The sequence below is a fragment of the Silene latifolia genome, chromosome 11, assembly GCF_048544455.1.
Source record: "Silene latifolia isolate original U9 population chromosome 11, ASM4854445v1, whole genome shotgun sequence".
NCBI classification, from domain to species: Eukaryota; Viridiplantae; Streptophyta; class Magnoliopsida; order Caryophyllales; family Caryophyllaceae; genus Silene; species Silene latifolia.
This window is the reverse complement of record NC_133536.1, coordinates 196062416-196074305: the sequence shown is the minus strand read 5'-3', so window position 1 is coordinate 196074305 and position 11890 is coordinate 196062416. Positions and strand designations below refer to the sequence as shown.

The 11890-nt window shown below is 36.6% G+C and overlaps 1 protein-coding gene and 1 long non-coding RNA gene across 2 annotated transcripts; both read left to right on the top strand.

The window, feature by feature from the left end:
* The first annotated feature begins 4660 nt into the window (after positions 1 to 4660).
* On the top strand, positions 4661 to 5879 carry LOC141614576 (uncharacterized). Its single transcript, XM_074433324.1, has 2 exons — positions 4661 to 4678; positions 5268 to 5879. The coding sequence occupies exons 1-2, from the start codon at positions 4661 to 4663 to the stop codon at positions 5877 to 5879; spliced, it is 630 nt and encodes a 209-aa protein (XP_074289425.1).
* A 1548-nt stretch (positions 5880 to 7427) lies between these two features.
* Positions 7428 to 9742, top strand: LOC141615278 (uncharacterized). The gene is made up of 3 exons (XR_012529772.1): positions 7428 to 7590; positions 7688 to 7796; positions 9535 to 9742. It is a non-coding gene; the product is annotated as an uncharacterized LOC141615278 (long non-coding RNA).
* The last annotated feature ends 2148 nt before the right edge of the window (positions 9743 to 11890 follow it).

Below are 11890 nucleotides of genomic sequence, written 5' to 3'. Positions count from 1 at the left end.
AGGATAGAAAGTGGACCGGAAGGACCTTTCATGTATCCGTCTCACAATAGATTATCTAGGCTATTCACAGTTGAGTCGCTAGACTAGCATGGTGAACCGAAGCCCTGACATCTTCTCTCTCATTTGATCACCGTTATTACATTTTCTGTCTTTTATTGCTCTTTCTTTACTGCTCTTTCCTTTAAGCCTTTATTAGTTTAGAAATTAAAATTCAAACCCCCCATTTGTGACCAAATAGACGGACCCTTTAACAGATATCTTGCCTCCCTGTGGAGATCGGCCCTGCTTATCGCTAGCTTCTTTGTTAGTTATAATTAGGTTTATTTTTGGTACAAAACGACAATATCATCTTTGCAACACAAGACAACGTAACGGAATACAAGGTGCTAGCTATGACAATTACTAAGCGCATGCGTCGGGAATTCTACTCCAGTAGCGTGGTGACTCGATTCCCCTCCAAGCCCCTCAGTAGCGTGGTGACTCGATTCCCCTCCAAGCCCCTCAGCAAACATACCAACTGTACCTGCTAAACCAACTACTCACCATCCCCGAATGGATCACCACAGTTTTGAAAACACAACACGGGGTCAGATACTGATTAACCAAAGTAAGACAAGTACAAGAGAAAACAAACAGCTGATCAACATCCACTTCCGATCTCCCATTCTCGCACCGTAAGCGACTACACACCGAAGTGTGTAGCCCTACCATATTACCCATCGCAACAGGTAATCCTCGCCGCCAGTGGGGGACCGCAGCTAATCCCCACCTAAGCCCCACTCATCAACGGGCGATAACTCTGTCCATTAATGTTCACATCCCCTCCTGTGGCGGGTTCCACAGAGGGCAAAACTAGGGCGTGGTGCCACTCCCGCAAGTGACTCCACTCAACCGAGGACGCACCACGCGAACATCATCAGCTCCAACTCACAACTCCAACTCCCAACTCCAACTCCAAGATCAACAGATAATCACAATAACAACTACCACAATCGCAATACAATCTTAAATCAATTAAACAGTAACTGAGTAAGGAAACCCTACCTTATCGCCAAGCCATGAAAATGCATCCACAAATAGCCAAGCAAGACTCCGAGACGCATCCTAGTGACGCAGACCGACGGTGACAACTGTAACGCCCCGTAAATTTCGGACCGTTAATATATTTCGAAAATAATTAATTAATTAAGTAAAATTTGACATTAATGTATTTAAAGTAAAAATAATTCAAAGAAATATAATTTTATTATATTTTGAAGAAAAGTATTTATTTTGATAGTTTCGAAATGTTTAAAAATAGTTTAAACCGTGTAAATCTTTTATTTCGAATTATGGGCGTATCGGGGGAAAAATGACAATTCTTTTGAACGTTGGGTAAACGAATTTGGAAATGGGTAGTATGAATATTCAATTTTCTTGTAATCTCGTGTTTAAAAACTTTGGTCTTGACGGAATTTGCATTTGACTTACGGATTTAATTATTATCAAAACGAGTTAAAACCGACTCGAAAAATCCCGACTCAAACCCGACTCCCTCCTTTCCTTTCTCCCTTACCCGGCTCCCTTCCCCTTTCTTTTCTTTTTTTTTTTCTGATTTTCATCCTTCCTTCATCTTCTTCCTTGTTCCAAAACACCATTTTCATAAAATCAAGCTTATTTTTGACACAACTCCTTCATTTCTTAGCGGTTTTTCACGAAATTTACCTTTCCGTAATCCTCTCGACGGGATCTACAACTTAGTATGTTCTAATTTCAGTTTTCATTAAGTTGTTTTAAGACGAAATTTCGGTATTTTCGGTATTTGTGCTTATTTATGGTGTTTTTATTGTTTAATTAGGTGAAGATTTGGAAGACGAGTTCGGGGACTCGTATATTGTAGAGGATAGCGACTAGTTGTTGTCAGGGTTTCGGTTTTGAGGTGCTAATTGCTCATTTTCTAGCTTAAGGTAACATATTTCGAGTTACTCGACGAATTATCGTCACAATCTTTGTTGTTTTTGTATGTTTGGTGATTTTTGTTTGAATAGTAGTTTTCACATGTAAAATTTGTTGCATGCATGTTTAATTTATGCCTTTTGTTAGTTTAAATTAACAAAGTTGAATTGGGAACGATTAATTGATGTTCAGACGGTCTTTTACTAAACAAAAATGGAAAAAAATGGTGGTGTAGGGGGACGGGCAGCAGGCGGCAGAGCCGTGGCAGCCCACGGCTAGCCACGGCTGGCCCGGGTCGGTCCGTTGCTTGTTTCGCGGTTTTCCATGCAAAATTTGTCATTTCAGGTTTATTAATGACATAGTTAGTATGAGTACACTTTAGGAATTGAATCATATTAGTAAGAAAAATTATGTTAATGGTAAAACTATGCTTATATTAATAGTTATCACATGTTAGGATAGTTTACAAAATGAAATTGTAAATAATAGGCTCAGAATGAATTGTATAGGGATAATTGTAATGTTTTGTTGATTGTGCCGAAAACTGAGCCTTAGTCCCTTTGACTGATGCGATGTCAGTTAACTGAGTGATTGGTCAGCCGCAATTTAACCCGTACCTGTCGCAGGGCTGGGGTTGCGGGTAAAAATTCGGTTGGATGAAATTTTGAATGAATTAGATAGTCGGCCTTTTTCTTGTTTTAGGCCATTTATTATATCTCTATTTCACATGTGTAGTTAGTTGAATTTAAGTAGCTTCTTATATTGTAGAAACGGCCCTAGATTCCCTGAAGCCTTTAATTTGGTTAATATTGTTAGAATTGGAAATTGTATTGAGGATTCTGTTGGTTTATCTGCTGAATAGACATTTATATAGCCTTTCACATGATAGAATGTTAGAATTTATGTTGGTAAGTAGGACTTTTTGCCCTCTTAAGGTTAAGTGGGTGTCTTACTTGACTTGTGTGGTGAGTCTTGTGTGGTGTGGGCTAAAGTATTCAAGTGGGACTAGTGGGACTAGGTCCTAGGTGAGTATTTCGGCCTTCATCATAGATAGGTCTTTATAGTCTCTGACGAGTATATGTTCTTGCTTGATAGCCTTTGTGTTCCCGATTGGTGGATTTATATCCAAGTTGGGGCATGACCTCGGTACTTATTTTGATAGTATGGGGTCAGCTTAAGTACTAGCCAACCCTTTGGTGGAATCCTTAGGGTACTCACTTTGTTTTTAGAAAAATTGTGGGTCTTGGGTGCGGTGGTGTGTATCCGCATGTCTAGGTCTGCGCAGATTTTAGGCTAGGGTTGTGTTGTCTCTTGGCCATGTTTTATTAATATTAACCGCTGAGCCAAGATACCGGTTCGATTACCTTCCCTACCTCGTGGTATAGACTCGAGTTACAAAGTGACTATTGACCGTACTAAGAACTTATGCCTGTCTTTGATATATTGCCCTTTCTTGTATGGTGATTTTATGAATCGTAATAGGTGAGATGTAAGCCGTTCTGATTGATAAAGTTTGGATTACTATTTGAATTATATGATTCACATGATAGTTTAGTTTGGTCAGTATAGGGGTCATAGGTTAGATTACATGATAATTACATGGTTTATCATATTGTTTACATGATTTACTACATGTTACATTAATTATGACGATTCGTGGCTGGGAGGACTCGAAGTTACTCCCCACTGAATTGTGGCTTTCGTGTTTGTATAAAATGCGATTGACAGGTTGTTGATGCTTAGTTGGGGTCACAGACGAGCTAGTGAGCAAGGAACCTTGGACCTAGTTTGGCTTTCTTTTGTAGAAACCTTTTATCTTTTGGTTATGTATATAACCTTTTAACTTTTGGTTTTGTATATAATTTGAAGGGACATATGTCTCCCTTTTCTATTTTGGGTTGTATCATTATGTATTTTCTTACCTTTAGCGGTGTAAGTAAGTTAGATTGTTAGCAATTGCAGGTTTTGACACCCGTCTATTGGGAACGTTGGAAATGTTGTGATTGGTTTAGAAAAATATTTTGAAATTACAGGTTTTTGGCTAGTTGAACCAATTACAAACATATCCTACCAGTTTTTCCGTAGAAATTACGCATTTAAGTAATTAGATAACGCTATTTTTTTAAGGGTGTCACAACAACGACGCCATCTTTGAACGCATCCTTCATATGTAAACTCGTCCCCTTCCATGGTTAAAGTCTAGGCTATATAAGAGTGTAGGGGAAGGTGGATGAGAGGTGAGAGAGGGATAAATTAGGGTTATAGTGAAATGGAACCGTCGAAAAAATGAAATAAGACTTGCGAACTTGCGTTTTAGAATAACGCGTCAACAGCAGCTATACTCGGTCGAGTACTATCATACTCGGCCGATTAAGCCCTACTCGGTCGATTATTCACACTACTCGATCGAGTAGTCTCTACTAGGTCGAGCAACCACTCCTGTAAGACATTTATCTTCCCTTAGCCTCTCGCCTATCCCCTCCTAGGGTCTTCCATGGTTAAAGGGTGTAACGCCCGTAAATTCCGGACCGTTAATATGTTTCGAAAATAATTAATTAATCAAGTAAAATTTGACATTATGTATTTAAAGTAAAAATAATTCAAAGAAATATAATTTTATTATATTTTGAAGAAAAGTATTTATTTTGATAGTTTTGAAAGGTTTAAAAATAGTTTAAACCGTGTAAAATCTTTTATTTCGAAATAAGGGTGTATCGGGGGGAGAATGACAATTCGTTTGAACGTTGGGTAAACGAATTTGGTAATGGGTCGTATGAATACTCAATTTTATTGTAATCTCGTGTTTAAAGACTTTGGTCTTGACGGAATTTGCGTTTGACATACGGATTTAATTATTATTTTTACCATCAAAAGCCCGGGGGTTTACTTCAACCCTTGGATGTTCCTCTTTGGAAATGGGAGTCTATTTCCATGGATTTTGTAATGGCTTTACCCAGGACTTCCACTGGGAAGAATGCTATTTGGGTGGTTGTGGACCGATTGACTAAATGTGCTCGGTTTATTCCCATCAAAGAAACCTGGAGTTTAGAAGTTCTAGCTCGTACCTATGTGGATGAGATAGTGCGCTATCATGGGGTTCCTAAAGATATAGTTTCAGATCGGGATCCTCGATTTTGTTCTCATTTCTGGACTGCATTACAGAAGGCCTTGGGTAGTAAACTATTAATGAGCACTGCTTTTCATGCCGCCACTGATGGTCAAACTGAGAGAACAATTCAAACTTTAGAGGATCTTCTTCGTGCCTGTGCCTTAGATTTCCAAACTTCTTGGGAGAAATGTTTACCTTTGGTTGAATTCTCTTATAACAACAGCTATCAAGCTGTAAGGTGAAGGAGAAGATTAAGAGTGGATTCAGTGAAAGTTCTTGGACTCCTCATCAAAAAGGATACACAATTAGCCATGGTTATGAATGGCTTATGGGATCACCACCTACTCATCAGTGGACTAAATTAGTTTGGAATGACTGGAATGTACCCAAACACTCCTTCAATTCCTGGCCCATCATGCAAGGTGGTCTGAATACTAAAGACAAACTCTTTTCGTATGGATGCTGTGAGGATGACCTGTGTATCCTCTGTGCAGAGCAGCCTGAAACTAAGGAGCATCTTTTTGCTGAATGCAAATTCAGCTGTCAAGTTCAGAAGTATGTTGAAGAGTGGATAAAACGACCATTTCCCACTGATAATGAGATGCTGAGGGTACTAGACAGCAGCGTGAATTGGAAGGCTCTTACCATGGTACTATCCTGCTACAAGTACACAGTATGGCATCAACGCAACCTTGCTCGAACCCAGTTCAGTATTGTAAGGCCTGTGCTAGTGGCAGAACAAATGAAGATAGTGGTGCAACAACAAATTCGAAAATTTTATGATAGTAGAGGAAAGCATCAGCAGTTAAACGCAAGGGACTGGACTCGTTTTTGATAAAAGATTAGTCAGTAGAGATCGTTTATTTTTGATACTTTTGTAAACGGATTGTTTTCTTGATATATATAGTTACACTCACATTTTTACCAAAAAAAAAAAAAAAAAAAACAGCTATCAAGCTTCCATTAAAATGGCACCATATGAAGCTCTGTATGGTAGAAAATGCCGTACTCCTGTATGTTGGGATCAAACCCAAAATGTTCCAATGTTAGGTCCTGATTTGGTGACCGAGTCCATTGAACAAGTTAAGATCGTTCGGGAGCGGATGAAAGCCGCTCAGGACCGTCAAAAGTCATATGCTGATGTCCGTCGTCGACCACTTTCCTTTGAGGTTGATGATCAAGTATTTCTTAAAGTGTCACCTATGAAAGGGGTGAAACGGTTTGGCGTTAAAGGGAAGCTGAGCCCTAAATATATTGGACCTTTTCAGGTGATTGAAAAGATTGGTCCGATTGCTATCGCTTAGAATTGCCTCCAAATCGAGCAAGGTTCATAATGTCTTCCATGTTTCTCAATTGAGGAAGTATATTAGTGACCCTAGCCATATAATCCAAGAAGAAATTCTTGAATTGGAGCCTAACTTGGTGGTTGAAGAAAGGCCAATTCGGATTCTTGATAAAGCCAACAAGCAACTTAGGAGCAAAGTTGTACCTCTAGTCCGTGTTTTTTGGCGTTGTGGAAATGTCGAAGAAGAGACTTGGGAAACTGAAGCTTCTATGTTAGCTAAATATCCTGAATTATTCTCGTAAGGTATTCTTTTTCTTACTCTTTTTCCGAGTTTCTAAGCTTTGTATAATCATATTTAGTAAAGATAGTATTCTTACTATAGAATATTAAACTGAAAGTTTGAAAATGCTTTTATGATTTTCAATGGTTTTAACATTAGTGAATGTTAAATCTCGTTGTTGGTGACGTCCCAATAATGGGTTTTCTCATTTATTGGTGTAGAAATATTTTTATATCTTGATATGAATATGGATGTTCTTGTCTGATCAACAAGAGTATCACCGTTTCATTGAAAAGATACCTATATTTTCTTATAACTATAATTTCTCCTTCTAAGTTTCGAGGGCGAAACTTTTTAAAAGGAGGGGTGATTGTAACGCCCGTAAATTCCGGACCGTTAATATGTTTCGAAAATAATTAATTAATCAAGTAAAATTTGACATTATGTATTTAAAGTAAAAATAATTCAAAGAAATATAATTTTATTATATTTTGAAGAAAAGTATTTATTTTGATAGTTTTGAAAGGTTTAAAAATAGTTTAAACCGTGTAAAATCTTTTATTTCGAAATAACGGTGTATCGGGGGGAGAATGACAATTCGTTTGAACGTTGGGTAAACGAATTTGGTAATGGGTCGTATGAATACTCAATTTTATTGTAATCTCGTGTTTAAAGACTTTGGTCTTGACGGAATTTGCGTTTGACTTACGGATTTAATTATTATTGAAACGAGTCAAAACCGACTCGTAAAAATCCCGACTAAAAATCCCGCACCTCCTTTCTTCCTTTCCTTCCTCCCTTACGCGGACCACACCCCCCTATTCTTTCTTTTTTTCTGATTTATCCTATCTTCATCTTCTCCATAAGAAAAACACCATTTCTCATAATTCTAAGCTAGAAATCGTCACAACTCCTTCGTTTCTTGTCCGTTTTTCGCGAAATTTACCTTTCCGGAATCCCCTCGCCACGATCTACAACTTAGTATGTTCTAATTTCAGTTTTCATTAAGTTTTTTTTAGACCAATTTTCGGAAATTCGGTATTTGTGCTTAATTATTGTGTTTTTATTGTTTAATTAGGTGAAGATTTGGAAGACGAGTTCGGGGACTCGTATATCGTAGAGGATAGCGGCTAGTTGTTGTTAGGGTTTGGGTTTTGAGGTGCTAATTGCTCTTTTTCTAGCTTAAGGTAACATATTTCGAGTTACTCGACGGATTATCGTCACAATCTTTGTTGTTTTGGATGTTTTGTGATTTTTGGTTTAAGTAATAATTTTCACATGTTAAAATATGGTTGCATGCATGCTTAATTTAAGCCTTTTGGTTAGTTTAAGTTAGGATATGAGTAATGGAACGATTAATTAATGATTGGATGATGTTAAAACGAGTTAAAATGAAGAAAAAACGGAAAATTAAGAGGTATAGGGTGACGGGCAGCAGGCCGGCAGGCCGTGGCAGGCCCGTGGCAGGCCGTGGCAGGCCCGTGGCAGGCCGTGGCAGGCCCACGGTTGGCCCGGGTCGGTCCGTGCTTGTTTCGCGGGTTTTCGTACAATCTTGGTCTTTTCGGGCTAATTAATATTAGAATAGAATAAGTAACAAAAGGGTAGTAATTTGAATTGAATCATTCTAGTAATAAAAAAAAATATGTTAATGGTAAAATTGTGCTTATATTAATAGTTATCACATGTTAGGATAGTTTACAAAATGAATTTTATAGCGATAATTGTAATGTTTTGTTGATTGTGTCGAAAACTGAGCCTTAGTCCCTTTGACTGATGCGATGTCAGTTAATTGAGTGATTGGTCACCGCAATTTGACCCGCACTGTCGCAGGCTGGGGTTGCGGGTAAAAATTCGGTTGAATGATTTAGATAATCGGCCTTTTTCTTGTTTTAGGCCATTTATTATATCTCTATTTCACATGTGTAGTTAGTTGAATTTAAATAGCTTCTTATTTAGTTAGTTGAATTTAAATAGCTTCTTATTTTGTAGTAATGGCCCTAAATTCCCCTAAAGCCTTTAATATTGTTAAAATTGCTAGAATTGGAAGTTAGTATTGAATTCTTATTGAGGAACTGTTGGGATTGTATGCTGTAAATAGACATTTATATAGCTTTCACATGATAGAATGTTAGAATTTATGTTGGTAAGTAGGACTTTTTGCCCTCTTAAGGTTAAGTGGGTGTCTTACTTGACTTATGTGGTGAGTCTTGGGTGGTGTGGGCTAAAATATTCAAGTCGGGACTAGCCGTGACTAGGTCCTAGGTGAGTATTTCGGCCTTCATCATAGATAGGTCTTTATAGTCTTTGACGAGTATATGTTCACTGCTTGATAGCCTTTGTGTTCCTGACTAGTGGATGTTTATCCAAGTTGGGGCATGACCTCATGTACTAATTTTGATAGTATGGGGTCAGCTTAAGTACTAGCCAACCCTTCGGTGGTGTCCTTAGGGTACTCACTTCACTTTGTTTTAAAAAAAGTTGTGGGTCTTGGGTGCGGTGGTGTGTATCCGCATGTCTAGGTCTGCGCAGATTTTAGGCTAGGGTTGTGTTGTCTCTTGGCCATGTTTTCTTAATAGTAAATCCGAGCCAAGATACCGGTTCGATTACCTTCCCTACCTCGTGGTATAGACTTGAGTTACAAAGTGACTATTGACCGTACTAAGAACTTATGCCTGTCTTTGATATATTGCCCTTTCTTGTATGGTGATTTTATGAACTGTAATAGGTGAGATGTAAGCCGGTTACAGTTGATAAAGTTTGGATTACTATTTGTTATATGAATCACATGATAAGTAAATGGTTTATCAAATTGTTTACATGTTACATTACATGTTACATTAATTTTGACGATTCGTGGCTGGGAGGACTCGAAGTTACTCCCCACTGAATTGTGGCTTTCGTGTTTGTATAAAATGCGATTGACAGGTTGTTGATGCTTTGTTGGGGGTCACAGACGAGCTAGTGAGCAAGGAACCTTGGACCTAGTTTTGGCTATTCTATTAGTAAACCTTTTACCCTTTTGGTTTGTATATAATTTGAAGGGACATATGTCTCCCTTTTCTATTTTGGGTTTGTATCACTATATTTCCGCGTCTTAAGTTATGTATGTAAATTAGTTTATCAGTTGTTGCAGGTTTTTTTTTGACACTCTTCTTGAGTTGGAATTGGTTGTGAATGGTTTAGTTAGAAAATGTTTTGAAATTGCAGGTTTTTGGACTAGTTGAACCATTTACAAACATATCCTACCAGTTTTTCTGTAGAATGTACGTATATAATTAAGGCTAGAATTAAGGGTGTCACAAAGGGTCGGTCAAAAGGGTCGATAAACATCGTGGATGTTACAATCTTCCCCCCTTAAAAGTAACTTCGTCCTCGATGTTCAACCCATACGTCCCAACCGCGAGGATAACCATCTAGGCGCAGTTCGATATGACACAAAAGATGCACAAGACTCCGACCACTAAAAAACACATAAGATGCACCACTACAAAACACACAAGATGCACAAGATTTTGACCCCTACAAGGTTTGCGACAACATTACCCAGATATACCGTCCAATTCTAACGTAGGGTACAAACATTAACTTCGTGACAACATAGAAGGAAAAGATGAACACAGAAAAGAAGGTGACGCGCAAAGAAACTTTGATTTAAACGAACTTTTATATCACGATGTTATCTACCCCTCAAAAAAGGAACTTCGTCCCTGAAGTTCGTTCATAAAATTTATTGAGCAAAAACTTTAGACTCTAGATAAAATTAGTTTGTTAGTATTTGCTCATTATTAATCGGATTGGATGTTGAATGTACGAATATTAACATATAGTATTTGCTCATATTATTAAATATTAAATATAATTATTATTAGATATAATGAGTAGTACACTACTACATAAATGCTCAAAGGGATCATTAATAATAGACCTGTTGGGTTGTCTGACTTCTTAATATAGGAGACCATTTATTTATTACAACCGGTCTCTTAAAATCTTATCTTTATTAATTCAGAAGACAATACTCAATCCAGGGCGTGCCACGTCATTAATTCAACTTTTTTTTTAAAAAAAAAATCATGTTATGGTGGGACCCATTAGTGTGCAATGTATTTATTTCTTCAGAATCCCGGCTGTACAAACATGCGACAAATTCCGTCTTGGAACAAATTCTATGAAATAATACTATGAAATAATTTTATACATTCCGAACAAATACAATAAAAATGCAAAAAGAAAAAAAAATACATCCAAAAACATTAATACCGCCCAAATACATACCCGTGCAATTTTGCACGGGTTTAAAACTAGTTATCTTTAACACACCGGACACAATATAAAACCAGTTTTTTAATTATGAGAAACCAGTTACCTATCATAACTGGTCTCTTGAAATATAGCAAACAGCCTTCGTTATGTATTCATAGCAACTAGATTTTGTGCCCGTACGTTGTACGGGTTATAATATTGATTCGTTTCTAATTGTATCTTCGCAATTGAGAAGCTATGTTTACTTTCTTAACATTACAAATACATTGAAATATTTTTTTTAAGAATATGAGTATATACAAATAAATTAACATTTTTTTTATGATTTGCGTATATAAAAGTTATAATCGCCATGCACGAGTAACTAAATAGCGTTCTGTTTGTAAGTGAGCTTGTACAAATGTAGTTTTTTTTTGCATCTGGAAAATTTAAGTTTTTCTTCGTAGAATAAATATTTAATGAGTTAAAAAAAGGTCTTGACTAATTCAATACTAATACTCATATATTATACGGAGTATGTTATATGTTATCTTTGAAGAATAATTATAAATTATTATTATTTTAAATATTTTAAATTACAAAAATAATTGAGAAATCAAGTTTATATATTTTATTAAATTAATATAATTTTTATAAATTCTTCACTATAAGTATGGTAAGTAATATTGGTTTTTTGATAACTACTACCTTTGTACTACACTGTTTTAAGAACTACTACCAAAATAATTTTCGTTTAAAAACTACTACCAGTAAGTTTGGTTTTTTTTAAAAATACTACCAAATCTCATCTAAACCAATTAAAACACAATCTCAGCCATTTATTTTTGAATCTCCATCTTAAGTAGTAATTTTTAACCCTTTAACCACTTACTTTGACAAAGTTTAAGCAATTTTTTTACCTTAGATAGGTGAATTAGATGAACCTAGGTTAAAGTGATTTTGCCCTAAAATGATTGGCAAACGGTAATATTGGTAGTGTAAAAGGGATAAAATGTACAACTTAAGATGAAAACTCAAA